This window comes from Gymnoscopelus braueri (genome assembly GCF_963280865.1).
Source record: "Gymnoscopelus braueri genome assembly, chromosome: 5".
In the NCBI taxonomy this organism is placed as follows: domain Eukaryota; kingdom Metazoa; phylum Chordata; class Actinopteri; order Myctophiformes; family Myctophidae; genus Gymnoscopelus; species Gymnoscopelus braueri.
Genome location: NC_137606.1, coordinates 51,220,816 through 51,238,019, shown reverse-complemented (window position 1 = coordinate 51,238,019; position 17,204 = coordinate 51,220,816). Strand labels below are relative to the sequence as shown.

Here is a 17,204-nt window from a genome sequence, read left to right as displayed (position 1 = left end):
ATTACTTGTTTAAAAAGTAATATAGTTACTTTACTTATTACTCCCTGCCAAAAGTAATTAGTTACTTTACTAGTTACTGGAAAAAAAGTAATAATATTACTTTAAGTTACATATTACTTTAGTTACTTTCCAACACTGATCGCGACGCATTGTGAGCTAGTAGGTCGGTCTGCTATTTTCAAATGATTTTTATACATTTTATTCATTTGAAAACTTGTGAAACATTCTGCATAAAGAGTACTTTCTACTTTTGGTACATTTTGATGCCAAAACCTTTGTACTTTTACTCAAGTAAATTTTGAATTCCGTACCTTTTATTGTAACAAGAGTTTCTACATTGCAGTATTGATACTTTTAATTAACCCATTAATACCTGGAACGCTTCTGTGTCACTTTAGATGTCTTTGGCTATTCAAAAATAGCAGATATACAAGCTCATAGCGCGGCACCGAGTGCCGCGCTATGAGCTTGTAGATCTGCTATTTTTGAAAAATCGTGGAAAAAAAATGTTTAGATTTTTTCCCAAAAACTGTTAGGATTTAGATTTTTTTTAAAGAATCGCCTCAGGTCTTAAAGGGTTAAGTAAAACATGCAAGTACTTTTTCCCACCACTGCCTGGCACTCATTAGAGGCTCTTTCCCCCCTCTCTTACCTTGCCCAGGGGATGTGGTCCGTCCACAGTGTGGCCGTCATCATCGGGACCCCAGCTGCAAAGAGACCACAGTCTGATTCAAAGGGAACAGAGATGCTATCTATCTCCACAACGACTAACACATGGCCTCATGTTCACCCATCTATCTCCACAACGACTAACACATGGCCTCATGTTCACCCAAAGCTCACATTTACATACATTGGTTGAGAACAGTGGTGGAAAGTAACTAAGTACATTTACTTAAGTACTGTACTTAACACATTGATTGCCTAGATCGAGTTAACTCGTTTTTACATTTTTGGGGGAAAATTCCACAAGGGGCGACCTAACACAGCTTTGGAATGATCGATCGTCTCTCAGAGAAGAACAATGTGGATGTGACGTCATTCCAAAAAACGTCACTTCCATCCGCCCCAATGATGGGATTTTCAGAAAAACGGCTGTAACTCAGTTTCTTTTTTTTCCATTGAAAACCACCCGTTTTCAGCGGACCAAAGCTCCAAAATGGCGGATTGCGGTTGGAAACTTGTCGTTCCCATGGATACACAGATCCTTCCGTCTACTCACAGGAAACTTTTTCCGTGTGTTTTTTTTACACAATGTCGGTTCCACGGCGTTTCAAATATCATCGGATTGAGGTAATTATACGCCGGCACGGGGATAGAAAACTATGTTTAATATCTTGGCAGTCAATGTGTTAAGTACAATTTTGAGGTATTTGTACTTTACTTGAGTATTTCCAATTTCCAATACTTTTACTTCTACTCCACTACATCTCAGAGGCAAATATTGTACTTTTACTCCACTACATATACTTGAAAACTTTAGTTACTAGTTACTTTTCAGATATAAATTATGATATAATGAAACACACATTGACCACTTTAAACCTATTTTAAACCTAGGCTATTTGACAATAGCAGATCTACAAGCTCACAACGCGTCGCATCGTGAGCTTGTAGATCGGCTATTTTCAAATATTTAGTACTTTTGGTACTTTAAGTACATTTTGATGCCAATACTTTTGTACTTTTACTCAAGTAAGTTTTTTATTCTGGACTTTTACTTGTAACAGAGTATTTTTATATTGCAGTATTGGTACTTTTACTTAAGTATGGAATTTGAGTACTTTTTCCACCACTGGTTGAGAACCGGGAACGCATCTGTGTAATCACTTTAACCATTATTTTATACTTTGGCTAATCAAAAAATTGCAGATCTACAAGCTCGTAGCGCGGCACGAGTGCCGGGCTATGAGCTTGTAGATCTGCTATTTTTGAAAAATTATTATTTTGTGCAAATCGTCGGATATATAAATTTTTAACTAAATCTTTGCTTCTGGGGGTCCCTGGAACAACATATTTTAATGGGGATCGGCGGCCAAAAGCATGTAATTTTGGGGGGTCCTTGACAAGTAAAAGTTTGAGCACCACTGATATAGCAACGATAGTTTTTCAGAAAAATCAAGTCGTTTGTTGAGACATTTGACAGTTACAAATGTTTGCTTTAAAAAATACATATCCAAAGATTTGCCTGAAAAGTTTGAGAAGCGCTGAATTAGATGGTTGAGACGTACGAGACTGACCTGCAGCTGTAGACGTCGTTGACCTGGTAGTGCTTGTTGAAGGCTATGGCCTCCATGCTGTCTGTTAGAGGACCATCCAGCACTCTGATACCTGAACACACACACACACACACACACACACACACACACATTACTATACTTGTGGGGGACATCAACATTTTAACGGAATCTTAGTCGTTTAGTCTCAGACAGTAAACAAAATGAACACTGGTCCTTGTCCAAGAAGAACTGATCATTACAAAAGTATGAGTCCAAGGCACTCTTGCAGTCTGAAGACTCACCTCTTCAGACTCCACCTCAGCCCGTAGCACTTGTCCTAGCCTCGACGACCTTGCAGGCTTATGCCAAGGCTAAAATGTCATTTAGATTGTTATGTAGCCACATGCCAGGTCATTTGTAGACCTGGCATCCTATAGTTTCAATGTAGAGATTATGGATTTTTTGATATTATACTGTTGACTGATGATAGGTTCTTGGTTTACCTATGATCCTAGATTACTAGTGTTTACCTTGCTTCTGTAAGTCGCTCTGGATTAAGAGTGTCTGCTAAATGCCTACATTGTAAATTGTAATGCCAGGAGGGAACCAGAAAATAGCCTTCCTCAGAGCACACAAAAAGGCACTTTTTAACTGGTTCCATTAAGACCCAGCCTGACTGACATTAAAAGGCTTTTTTAACGATGAAGAGTGCCTTGGACTCAGTTTTGTTTGTTTTTCTTCTTTATAAGTCTTGAAAGCCTGCCCTCCGTTCCTCTATTGTCAGAACTGATCCAAGTTGTTGCATAATGAATAATGTTGGGTTATTGACAGTGGTTCCCTAAACTTTTTATCTCCAGACCCGAAACATATAATTTGGGTGTCTCGCCGGGACCCCAGCGTACAAAAATACATTATGAATTAACCACTGTTTAACCCATTTTCTTGGTAGCACAATCGATGAAGGGGCGGTCCCTTTTTTTTCAAGCTACTTGGCCGGTGATTGGATGATCCCGCCCCTAGCAGCCGCTGATTGGTTCGCACACGCAGCGGTGTGGGCAGCTCTACTATCTGAGCGAGCCCAGATGGAGGCTGTATTGTAAAGTCAATACCGCCCCCATCTGGCAGAGTCAGGTTAGGTTTTAATGGGTTAATAGTGAAAATAGCTGATCTACAAGCTCACATGTTTGGGCCTGTGACCAAACTACAAACTCACAACGTGTTATTGTAGATCAGCTATGTTTCACTATTTTGTTTTAAAGTGTTTGCCCCTAGAAATGTTATGTCCAAAAGAGGGATCTATTGTCAATCGATAATTTCATGAAATTAGCTTCTATCAATTATTATTTTTATCATTAATTAAATTGATTAGTTTGATCAACCGTTGAAACCCTAAATATATCAGACAGTCAGTTATACATTAGTGACAGCCCAGGGTAGTGTACCAAAATAAATGAGTATATTAGTCCTGCAATGCCATCTAGTGGCCTTATTGAGTAACATAACAAGATCACAGTTGAGTGTGCAGAAGCTAGGACAGACATAGGGGTGTGTGTGTGTGTGTGTGTGTGTGTGTGTGTGTGTGTGTGTGTGTGTGTGTGTGTGTGTGTGTGTGTGTGTGTGTGTGTGTGTGTGTGTGTGTGTGTGTGTGTGTGTGTGTGTGTGTGTGTGTGTGTGTGTGTGTGTGTGTGTGTGTGTGTGTGGTATAGGTGCAGACTATTTTAAATTTGGCAGCCTAGGACATACCCACAGACTGGTTGTTAGAGGGTTTCAACAACTTGGGATGCCCAAAAAGGAGGCAAAAAGGCTGGCAAAGTATTGTGCTGTCTCTGCTATAATTGGCAGCCACCATATATGGTGGAGACGCTGTTACTTATACCCATAGAGTACTGAGTGACATGCTTATTGTATCATGAAGACATGCCATGATTTTGTGAATGTAATTTTACTGCACCTTTAATTGCTGTGTCCTTGTATGCTGTCCTTTGAGTGGACATAAATAAATGGTAAAAATGTGTGTGTGTGTGTGTGTGTGTGTGTGTGTGTGTGTGTGTGTGTGTGTGTGTGTGTGTGTGTGTGTGTGTGTGTGTGTGTGTGTGTGTGTGTCTGTGTGTGTGTGTGTGTGTGTGTGTTGTCAGGGATTCCGTTAGCCGGTATTTACCGGCCATTGACTGGTAAAATGTTTAATTGGCCGGTAATTAGAAACACCACCGGCCACCGTGGCCGGTTGGGAAAATGCTGTTATTAGACTATTTTATCATTTAAGCCTATTATTAATATTATTATTTGCATAAAGTAGTTGGCTACAACCATTACAATCATTTAAAGTTATAACATGATCTGACTGTGTGGTTTAATTCCGACAGCCTGCTCGGCTGCTACTGTGCGCTGCAGTTATAGAATAGCCTATTCGCTGTACGATGGTGTCGCGCGTTGAAAATATCAGAGCTACAAGCTCACAGCACGTCGCAACGCGCCGCGTTGTGAGCTTGTATGTCTGCTATTTTTGATACGCCACAACACCGCTAAGAGCCACAGCTGTGTCTCCTCCTGATCACCGCTGAGTAGGGTGGCTCGCTCGGGTGTTGATAAACAGAACCGGGATTTTCCGCGGTGATAGAATCTGAACCAAACCGGACCAAATTGTCGATAAAGGGACCCATCCCGAACACGTGTGGGTCGTGGATATTATGCAAGCACAGTGATTGTCTGTCTGCAATGGATAAAGTGGTGAAAGTTGGTGAAAGCAACTATAGAAGGCCACATATATCATGACATATATAATTAACGTTAACAAAACAAAACAAAACCTACTTTTGCATATCAAGGTTGAATGAGAATCGATGTAAAGCCCAAAATATATATTAACTTGTTTATACTGTGCGACGGTGTTGCGCAGGGAAAGGCTGTGGCGCAGGGTAATTAGGACTCGCCCCAAAACACCCCCATTTTTCAGGTGGACCAGCGGTTCTTGTATTCTTGTATTTGTTTTACTGAGGATAAGGGTAGAAATAGGTTTAGGATTAGGTATAGTTTTACTGAGGTTAAGATTAGGAATAAGGTTAGGGTTAGGCATAGTTTACTGATATGTTTAGGAATACCAGGCGAATACCGCCGGATTTTCCCCGGGGCGACTGTGTTTTGGGGCGAGCGGGCGTTTTGGTATTCGTCACGCAGCAGTTCACTCATGCCCACTTTATTCATTTCGTTTTTGGCAAGCGACATCTCTGCATGATATAGACTATAGTAGATCATATAATTTAGTTATCTATAAAACAGGAACAGATTGCATCTGTGATAAAGTGGAAAGAAGCGCAGCTCTAACATAACGAGGTGTAATGATCAGTTGGGTGCATGTATGCAGTGCAAACACGCATGTGACGTTAATTATAATATGGCCGGTAAATTTATTCTTTGGCCGGTAAAATATAATCCTGCCGGCCATGGTGGCCGGCCCAAAAAATGCCTAGCGGAAACCCTGGTGTGTGTGTGTGCTTTTTCTGTAAATATACACCTTGTTCTGCTACTGAGCTTTTACTGATATGTAGTGTATGTATTGTCTTACTGATGAATTGAGTACAATGGACCACGATGGAAACAAGTCCCCTGGGGCTTTTTGTGTTATCCTTTTTGCTGCCGTACTGTTATCAAACATGTTAATAAAGTAATCAATCAATCAATCAATCAATCAGATGCCATTGACGCACCTGCCACCTTGCTGCCGTAGGCCACGCCCACGGCACAGAAGCTGTTGTTGGGCACGGCGGCGATCTCTCCGGCGCAGCGCGTGCCGTGGTGGTTGTCACTGCGGCTGTCCGGGTGGGGCATGGGGTCAGGGTCGTTGCTGTTCAGGTCGTAGCTGCCCTCTGGACTCTGGGTGTGGAGCAAAGCAAAGCAGTGTCATGGACCCCCCTCATCGATATGTATTATTAAGCCAGGGACACCCCCCCCCCCCCTCCCCTCCCCCCATCTGAGAAAAGTGTGTGCCAGGGACCCCCCAGAAGAGAAGATTTGTGTTAAAAAATTTTTTTTTTTAAATAATCCAAAATGTTTTTCAAAAAATAGCTAATCTCTCAAGCTCACAAGGCGTCGCCTTGCTGTTGTATTGTCGCATTGTGTGTTTGTGCAAATCTTTGAATATATATATATTTTAAGTGAACTTTTGAAACTCAAATCTTTGCTTCTGTGGGGTCCCTGGAGCAAAACATTTTGAGATGGGGGTCCGCGGCCAAATATATATATAAAAATGTTTTCTAAATCCTAACAGTATCTTGCTATATCAGTGGTGCTCCAGCTTTTCCATGTCAAGGACCCCCCAAAATGATATGTATGTGGCCGTGGACCCCCATCTCAAAATATGTTGTTCCAGGGACCCCCAGAAGCAAAGATCAAAGTATTTAAAAAATCGGTTTAAAAAAAATAATATATATATATTCAAAGATTTGCACACATTTTTCACGATTCAAAAAAAATTGTAGATCTACAACTTGTAGATCTGCTATTTTTTTAATAGCCAAAGAAATCTTAAAATGACACAGATGTGTTCCCGGTCTAAATGGGTTTAAGTTGATTAATGGTTGATTTATGAAAAGAAAACATAGAAAATATGAAATATGAAGATACAAGGTTGGTGGTTGGGTTTCTTTGACTCACGTAGTTGGGTTGGATGTCCTGCAGAGTGTGCTCCACCCCGTCATCCACCACCACCACAGTGACCCCTCGTCCTGTGATGTTCCTCTCCCACACCCCCGTCACGTTGATGTCCATGCCCACGTTGATGTCGTTGTGCTGCAGGAGACACAGGAGATAGGAGATAGGAGACAGGAGACAGTAGACAGGAAACACAGGAGATAGGCGACAGGAGACAGGAAACACAGGAGAGACACAGGAGACAGGTTAGCAGGTCAGCAACAACAGGAGACCATGGTTTAATCCATTAAATCTGTGTCATTTTTTGTATTTCTTTGGGCTATTCAAAAATAGCAGATCTATAAGCTCATATGAGATTTGCTATTTTTTTAAAAACCGTGGAAAATGTGTGCAAATCTTTGAATATATATACAGTATATTGTTTAAAAGCAATTTTGTATATATATATAAATATATATATATATTTTGAGATTGGTGTCCACGGCCAAATACATATCATGTAACCCTGCTTTAATAAATAGCAGATATACAAGCTCATAGCGCGGCACCGAGTGCCGCGCTATGAGCTTGTATATCTGCTATTTTTGAAAAATCTCGAAAATATTTTTTTTAGATTTTTTTCAAAAAACTGTTAGGATTTAGAAGACATTTCTAGAATCTTCTCAGGTCTTAATGGGTTAACATAAATCTTCTCTTCTGGGGGTCCCTTCTATGTTTTAGACATAGAAACCAAGGACAGACAGTGAGTGTGTGAGACTGACCAGGTGCCACTGGTTGGGGTACCGGGGGTCGTTGAAGGCCACGGATCTCTTGGACCTGCTGAGGAGCCTCTCCTGGGAGTGCCACAGGACGTGGGGGTGGGCCGCCAGCACGTCCCCAGGAGGCTCCACCCTCCTTCTCCAGGCTCTGGCTCCTACTCCGGCCCCGGGCCTAGAGCCGGGCCTGCCGGAGGAGGAGGAGGAACACAGCAGGTAGTGGCCTTCCAGCTGACCGATCTGACCCTGGTTCTCCAGACCGGCTTCTTCTGCCACCTGGAGGAGCAAGACACTAAGGGTTAACAACAATGACCAGACTACAGTACATGTTTATGAATCGCTTTTTAACCCATTAAGACCTGGAACTGTGCCATTTTTAGATTTGAGCTAAAAAGCATTGTTTTACACTTTGGGCTATTCAAAAATAGCAGATATACAAGCTCATAGCGCGGCACCGAGTGCCGCGCTACGAGCTTGTAGATCTGCTATTTTTGAAAATTCGTGAAAATGTGTGCAAATCTTTGAATATACATATTTTTTAAGTGAACATTTTTAACTCAAATCTTTGCTTCTGGGGGTCCCTGGAACAAAATATTTTGATGGGGGTTCGCGGCCAAATACACATCATTTTGGGGGTCCTTGACATGAAAAAGATTGAGCAACACTGATATAGAAACATAACGTTTTTCAGAAAACTGTTGGGATTTAGGAGACATGTAGAATCGGCTTCAGGTCTCAATGGCTTAAGCCATTAACTCTTTCAATGCCATGCTTATTTATGGAATTTTGGCTCTGAGTGCCAAAGCAAAATTCATTGTAAAAAAAAAAGTGCTTAGGAGCCGAGATACAGCCTTTTTCAGTAAGTAGTTAAACAAAGAGTGAATGGAGCAGCAAATCTTCAAATCATCATATCTTGGGTTCTGAAGATGTTTTTTTTTTTTTTTTGTGACGTCTTTGACGTCATGTGGCACACGGGGGCGTCAGGCCACGTGACGTCTTTGACGTCTTTGACGTCACGTGGCACTGAATGAGTTAAGACCGGGAACGCATTGGCTATTCAAAAAGTAGCAGACGTACAAGCTCATAGCGCGGCACTATGAGCTTGTACGTCTGCTATTTTTGCAAATATTCGAATTTGAATATACATTTTTTTATAAAGCGAACATGTTTAACTCAAATCTTTGATTCTGGGGGTCCCTGGAAAAAAATATTTTGAGATGGGGGGGTCCGCGGACAAATACATATCATTTTGGGTGGTCCTTGACAAGTTGGAGAACCACTGATATTATAGCAACATAAGTTATTAAAAAAAAACTGTTAGAATCCCCTAGAAGCAAAGATTTGAGTTAAAAACTTTTTTACAATATACTACATATTCAAAGATTTGCACAAAGTTTCACGATGTTTCAAAAAAGAAATAGTAGATCTACAAGCTCCTAGCGTGACACTCGATGCCGCGCTATGAGCTTGTAGATCTGCCATTTTTGAATAGCCTAAAGTATAAAATAATGGTTATAGCTAAAATATCTAAAATAGCACAGTGTGCGTTCCCGGATTGAATGGGCTTAAAAATTAAAAAAATGTAAAACGCCTCACCCTGTCAGCGATCACATCCAGGTCCACGGGCTCACTCTCCTCATCATCATCATCATCCTCCTCATCCTCCAGCCCCTCCTCCTCCTGATGAGCTCCTCCAGCAGCGTGGAGTCGAACCGCCCAGGACTGACCCGGACCACAGGACCCACCGGGGCTGAAGGGAGAGGAGGAGGAGGAGGAGGAGGAGGGGAGAGAGGGGGTCACGGGGGGGAGGAGGGTGAGCAGGAGCAGAGCCACCAAGGAGAGGAGGAGGAGCACGAGGAAGGAGGGGAAGAAACGAGGTGTCATTGTTGCAGAGGAGGAGGTGGAGGGCGATGCGGTGAGGAGGTGAAGGAGGAGGTGTCAACGCAGAGGAGCTGACGAGTCTTCATAAGGACCAGTAGAGTGATCTGGAGGATAGAATGAGACACACACTCACAATAAGCATGGATTAAAGATAAATGAAACCTCACGACTGAATGTTTTTATCGTAATGTTTTCAACGGGCCTGAAAATGTAGGCCCGGCCCTAACTGGGCCCTATAAATTAGCATAATTTACCATAGTTTTAAGGTCCTCAAAGTCTTGCATACAACAAGCTTTGAACTGATCAGATTGGACCTTCCGTTCCAGAGATAATGGCCAAAACATCTTGAAAACGGCCACTTTCACAGATTTTCGATGTTTGAGTTCCGGCCATATTCGGCAGTTTTTTTTTTCCTAATACAGGCTAGGAAGGTCGGACGGACGGCGACAAACTAGATACCTGAGTAAAGTTCACTATGAGCTGCATCCATCACATCCTGCCATGTCAGTCGGCCTTACCGTTAGGCCGCTAGTGGCAGTTGACATTTATTTTTTGGGGGTAATAATAGTAGCCGATCTACAAGCTCTCAATGCGTCACAGACGCATTGAGAGCTTGCAGATCGGCTGCATGCTTCCAGAGCAGACATGCTGTCGTCTAGGGCAGGGGTTTTCAACAGGTGGTCCGTGGACCACTTGTGGTCCCTGAAGGTATTGCATGTGGTCCCTGACCGTGTTCCAATATGTTTTTTTCTTCTTGTTCCATGGAACAGTGCATATTATCGACCTGGTGACCTATGACGACATGTCAATGTTGTCAGTTTCTGGGAAGTCGGAGGTCAAGAAATTCCACAGAAAAGGGAGTTAGAATCTCAAGAAGGAGAAGTGTACCGGATTGCCTGATGGAGTCATCATTATTAGGAAATGTGGCCATATAATTGCATGTGTCTGTGTAGACAATGGACCACTGGTTGAGAAACAGTGGGATGTATCATCATGGGATGCATGCATACAGTAGCAAGTGTTAGCAAAGCACTAATCTTAGCTCTAATCTCACCCAACACAACAGTGGTCCCCAGGTTGATTCTTAATCAGGGTGGTGGTCCCTGGTTCACAATCAGTTGAAAACCCCTGGTCTAGGGCAATGGTTCTCAAACTTTTTCATGTCAAGGACCCCCAAAATGATATGTATTTGGCCGCGGACATATTCAAAGATTTGCACAAGTTTTCACGATTTTTCAGAAATAGCAGATCATAGCGTGGCACTCGATGCCGCGCTATGAGCTTATAGATCTGCTATTTTTGAATAGCCAAACTATTAAATATGTTAGTGGTTAAAATGATTGTGACACTATATTAACTCATTTTGCTGGGGACCCCCTGGTACCCGTCCAAGGACCCCTAGGGGTCCCCGGACAGCACTTTTGACTATTTGTCATATCTGTAGTACCTGTGCGATTTCTGCTAACGGAGCCTAAAAGCCAAACAACAGAAATGTCATTTTAATTTCTTTGCTCCAAAGTTCAAATACCAAAAACTCAATTAAAATCAGCCTGACGTATGTAGCTTTTCACGCCCTACATTACAACGAACACAGCGGACACTACAAAATGAAGTTCAGCTGGCTTCAACTTCACACCAGCACCTGGAGCTCCACTTATCTCCTTCAACCCCATTTGGCACAAACATGGGGTAAAATTCCTTCTACTGCTACACCACCAAAATGTGGAATGCCCTACCAACAGTCATAAAAAAAAGTGTGACTCCTTAGTCCTTAACCTCCTTCAAAACCGACATAAAACAGCACCCGTCTGCAATTTGTAACTGGTCCCTGTAAAAAGTCTAAGCTTAAAAGGGATAGTTCACCAATATTTTTTTTCTCTATGGATTAGTCACCCCATGGACATGTACCCGGACATGTTTCTTCCACCTTAGGAACATAGCAAAACTTAGGTCAATTGTCTCCCTCCCAGAACTTGAAATGATTATACACGCATTTGTCTCCTCACGGTTGGATTACTGCAACTCACTATTCACCTGCCTCAATAAATCAAACATGAACCGCCTCCCAGCAAATTCAGAATGCTGCTGCCAGACTGTTGACCAGGTCCAGCAGAAGGTGCCACACAGTGGTGGAAAAAGTACTCAAATTCTTTACTTAAGTAAAAGTACCAATACTGCAATATAAAAATACTCTGTTACAAGTAAAAGTCCAGAATTAAAAATGTACTTGAGTAAAAGTACAAAAGTATTGGCATCAAAATGTACTTAAAGTACCAAAAGTAAAAGTACAAAATATTTGAAAATAGCAGATCTACAAGCTCACAACGCGTCGCGATGCGACGCGTTGTGAGCTTGTAGATCGGCTATTTTCAAATAGCCTATGTATAAAATAGGGCTAAAGTGGTTAATGTATGTTTCATTATATCATAGTTTATATCTGAAAAGTAACTAGTAACTAAAGTTTTCAAGTAATTGTAGTGGAGTAAAAGTACAATATTTGCCTCTGAGATGTAGTGGAGTAGAAGTAAAAGTATTGGAAATTGGAAATACTCAAGTAAAGTACAAATACCTCAAAATTGTACTTAAGTACAGTACTTGAGTAAATATACTTAGTTACTTTCCACCACTGGTGCCACATCACCCCAGTCCTGGCCTCATTACACTGGCTTCCTGTACACTTTAGGGTCCATTTCAAGGTCCTGGTGCTCACCTACAGAGCTTTGCATGGTCAGGCCCCGAAATACTTAACCGACCTGGTCCCACGTTATGTGCCAGGGAGGGCCCTTAGGTCTGCTGAAGAGGGTCTGTTAAAAGTTCCCAACACTAATCTAATTACAAAAGGTGACGGAGCCTTTTGGGCTGTAGCTGCCAAGCTGTGGAATGCTCTTCCACTTGCCCTGAGAACTGCACTTTCTGTTGACATTTTTAAATACAATCTTAAAACGCTATTATTTGAACAAGCTTTTACAAATGTTATTTGATTGTATGTCCACGTTGTATCATTATTTGCTGTATACTAAGGATAAGGATAAGGATAATTCCTTTTAACAGGTCGTTCATGAAAGTCCTTGCGGTCTTGTTTCCAATGAGAACCTGTGAGCAATTGGGGTTAAGAGTCTTGCTCAGGGACAAATTTCATATCATCGGCACATATGCTGGGATAGCCTGGAATCGAACCTGGGGCAACCAGGGCCAGCTGGTTCCCTAGGCGGGCTCACTAACCACTCAGCTATGGCCGCCCCTACTTGAGTTTATTGTACAGGCTTTTTACTGCTCTACTTATTTTAATACCTTGTTTTGTTTTTAATCTCTATGTATGTGAAGCACTTTGTGAGCCATCTCTGTGAGAAGTGCTATATAAATAAAATGTACTTACATGGAGACATGAATTCATGGATATGTGTTTGTTTTTGTCGCATTCAAGCCAATAATTTGATGACCAGCAGACCGGTAGGCAGCGGTTCCGGTAGGAGACACAAAGGAGACTCTTTGTGTCTCCTACCGAAACCGCTGCCGGTCATCAAATTATTGGCTTAGGAATGAGACAAAAACAAAAAAATACCAATGAATTCAAGTCTCCATGGGGTGACTAATCCATAGGAAAAAAAGTCATTTTAAAATAGGGTGAATTATCCCTTTAACACCAGAAACATCCCTTTAACATCATCTATACGTCTGTAAATGTCTCGATAAATTGAATACACAGGACCACAATGGGAATAAATAATGCCCTCAGGGCTTTTTGTGATATCCTTTTAGCACCATTTCTATCATCGTTCCACTGTTCCTTTTTGCAAACTGTTAATAAAAGTAATCAATCGATAAAAAACCTACAAAACGACCGGGTGGTGTTTCACCAAAATCCACTCATCCTTCTTTCTCTCTACACACAGTTCCTGCTTGTATAATAATGAGGGGAAAACTACAGATTTTCCATCAGCCAGCTCCCTGCTCTTTTTTATAAAGCCTTTATACGTTCGCTTATATTTTTTCCTCGCTCACTGGGCGCTCGCTTCGTGATGCTAACAAGCGTGTCGCAAAACACTTAAGAAACACTTCAAACCTGTGACCGGCCTGTCATAAAGCTGAGAGTGAAATGAAGCGTACATGCTTCATTAGCACTTCATCCATACTTCATAACTCAGGCCTATATGTTGAGGTTCAGCAGAAAGCCTGCATAGTGTGAAGAGGCTGTCACAAGCCAGTGCTGTTTTCAGCTTTGTACCTAGAGCAACATAGGCCCAAGTATCTCATTGAATCCATTATGACCAGGAATGCATCTGTGTCATTTTCTAGATTTATATTGCCTATTAAAAAATAGCAGATCCACAAGCTCAGAGCGCGGCATTTGAGCTTGTGGATCCGCTATTTTTGTATATATATTATTTTAAAGCGAACATTTTAACTCAAATCTTTGCTTCTGGGAGGGGGGGTCCCTGGAACAAAATATTTTCAGATGGGGGTCCGCGGCCAAATACATATCATTTTGGGGGGTCCTTGACATGAACAAGTTTGAGAACAACATGAGACATAGCGACATATGTTTTATTGTGTGTGTGTGTGTGTGTGTGTGTGTGTGTGTGTGTGTGTGTGTGTGTGTGTGTGTGTGTGTGTGTATTTTTTTTAACTGTTAGGATTTAGAAGACATTTGTAGAATCCCCCAGAAGCAATAAGATTTGAGAAATGTTCGCTTTACAAATATATATATATATATTCTAAGATTTGCACACATTTACACGATTTTTCCAAAATAGCAGATACACAAGCTCATAGCGCAGCACTCATCACCACGCTATGAGCTTGTAGATCTGCTATTTTTGAATAGCCAAAGAAATCTAAAAATGACACAAAGTCAAAATAACTACGCACAAAGTTAAATGACGTTATGAATTGCAGCTTTAAGTTCCTAGCTGTACATCCTCTAAAACAGGGGTCTTCAACAGGGGGTCCGGGACCCATAGGGGGTCCTCAGAGTTACTACAGGAGGGCCGCCAAATCTCTGTGTGATGTGGATTCTTTTTTTTGACCACTTCAACCCTAGAATCCCTATTCTGAGGGAAACGTTAGCCAAAAACAGCAGATCTACAAGCGGCTATTTTCGGCAAAGAGGTTTTGTGAAAAAAAGAGCCAAAGGTCAAGTTCACCAAGTATTAAGGGTTTCAGTGGTTAACTGTCTGAAATAAACAAAAAAAAACATTAATTCACACAACAGTATCATGAAGCTATCTATGAAAAGGTTTACTCTGCAACACAATTTCATACAATATGTAGTAGTGGGGGTCCCTGCTTCATTTCATACAATATGTAGTAGGGGGTCCCTGCTTCATTTCATACAATATGCAGTAGGGGGTCCCTGCTTCATTTCATACAATATGTAGTAGTGGGGGTCCCTGCTTCATTTCATACAATATGTAGTAGTGGGGGTCCCTGCTTCATTTCATACAATATGTAGTAGGGGGTCCCTGCTTCATTTCATACAATATGTAGTAGTGGGTCCCTGCTTCATTTCATACAATATGTAGAAGTGGGTCCCTGCTTCATTTCATACAATATGTAGTAGGGGGTCCCTGCTTCATTTCATACAATATGTAGTATTGGGTCCCTGCTTCATTTCATACAATATGTAGTAGTGGGGGTCCCTGCTTCATTTCATACAATATGTAGTAGGGGGTCCCTGCTTCATTTCATACAATATGTAGTAGTGGGTCCCTGCTTCATTTCATACAATATGTAGTAGGGGGTCCCTGCTTCATTTCATACACTATGTAGTAGTGGGTCCCTGCTTCATTTCATACAATATGTAGTAGGGGGTCCCTGCTTCATTTCATACAATATGTAGTATTGGGTCCCTGCTTCATTTCATACAATATGTAGTAGGGGGTCCCTGCTTCATTTCATACAATATGTAGTAGTGGGTCCCTGCTTCATTTCATACAATATGTAGTAGTGGGTCCCTGCTTCATTTCATACAATATGTAGTAGTGGGTCCCTGCTTCATTTCATACAATATGTAGTAGGGGATCCCTGCTTCATTTCATACAATATGTAGAAGTGGGTCCCTGCTTCATTTCATACAATATGTAGTAGGGGGTCCCTGCTTCATTTCATACAATATGTAGTAGGGGGTCCCTGCTTCATCTCTCTCAGCTCTACAAAGTGACATATTTTCACTGATCAGACAAGCCTCATAATGAGCTGCAGGCCCAGGGCCATGTGAGAACACCATGGGTGTGATCACTCATGTTACACGCACGCACGCACGCACGCACACGCACACACACACACACACACACAAAACAAAAGACTTGTCATAACACCCACTGTGTGCGACAAACAAACAGGTTCCTAACCCTCTAAATGTCACTCTGGAAACCAACCAACCACAGGCCCTGTGTGTGCGTGTGTTAATGAACTTGTTTTGTTGCCGGGTGGAAACCTTGCATAGAAGTAAATGTACATTCCCATCGTGTCATTCACTGCCGCCGTTTTTAATTTTTCTCCTTTGTACATACAGTGTTTTGTATTTGTTGATGACATAATAATCATAATAATATTAAATTTTATTTATAACGCTCGTAACATTTTTGCAAACCTCAAAGCGCTACAGGGTTTAAAAACATTGGCAAAGGAACCAAACAACTACATGGGACCATACTAGGGATAAAGGGTCCCAATAAAAACTAGGTAGACTCAGGGCATAGGGGGGAAAAAGGGCCCAAGAATAATTACGAAAATGCTTTGTGAATACACATGTATTATTGTGTTAATAAATGTGTTATGCTTTGCTGATGAATTGAACCCTTTTTTATTTAACCTTTGAGCCTTAATGTCTGACTGCACCAAGTACTGTTTACATTTCTGACTAATAAAGTATTCAATCAATCAATCTCCTATACTTTTTGTTTCCTTTTCATAAAAATGCCAAAATTCGCAGATCTACAAGCTCACAATGCGACCCGTTGTGAGCTTGAAGATCTGCTAATTTTGGAAAAGAGATACTGTATCAAGTACGTTGATACTGTATCAAGTAGGTTCTTTACAGGTGCGTTTTTACCAATTCCAGAGGGTTTAAGACAAGTGGTACCGGATATGCAGCTCTGCAAATAAAAGGTGAATTGATCCCAGTGTATGACGGAGGACAATTTCACCATAAATTAAAACCTCTGCCATACGATTATTGTGAGCGTATTTTTTATCACGAGAAACGATAACGATTATCGTCCCATTCCTATTAATTATTATGAAGCACCTCAGCACAGTTTCAGACCACAATAGAATACACTGAACCCCCTGTTACTGAACACACACTGTAGCAAACTCTATATCAGAATAGAGATGCTATGTAACACTTAATTTGAACATTAATAAAATACGTAAAATTAAATCACTTAGACCTCACTTTAACCGAATGGATCCCCTCTTCCCTGATTGAATATATACAAAGTGGGGTCCCTGAGAGGGTTCCAGGGGGTCCCCATGCTAAATGATTGATATTTAGGAACCAAATGGACCCTTATGTGTCTGTAACTCAGAGTGCGTAACGGGTCTATTTGGTTCCATTTGTACGCTCTCTGAGTTAAATTAACACTGATGATACTACAAGTGTAGCTTGGGGGGTCCCGGCGATCAAAATGTTATCAAATGGGGGTCCGTGGTCCTAATGCACAACTGCGGGTCCTTGAAATTAAAATGGTTTGAGAAT

The 17,204-nt window shown here is 41.5% G+C and overlaps 1 protein-coding gene across 1 annotated transcript in view; it reads right to left on the bottom strand.

The window, feature by feature from the left end:
* pcsk7 (proprotein convertase subtilisin/kexin type 7) overlaps window positions 1-17,204 on the bottom strand; it is a gene marked incomplete at its 3' end in the record, with an annotated part of 64,933 nt that overhangs the window by 46,465 nt on the left and 1,264 nt on the right. The window contains exons 2-7 of the mRNA XM_080429297.1: window positions 9,218-9,606; window positions 7,628-7,897; window positions 6,870-7,004; window positions 5,924-6,089; window positions 2,241-2,331; window positions 653-707 (exon numbers count right to left, since the gene is read on the bottom strand). Coding sequence (XP_080285423.1) covers window positions 653-707; window positions 2,241-2,331; window positions 5,924-6,089; window positions 6,870-7,004; window positions 7,628-7,897; window positions 9,218-9,505 — 1,005 coding nt within the window. The 5' untranslated portion in view covers window positions 9,506-9,606. The remainder of the gene's footprint in view (window positions 1-652; window positions 708-2,240; window positions 2,332-5,923; window positions 6,090-6,869; window positions 7,005-7,627; window positions 7,898-9,217; window positions 9,607-17,204) is intronic.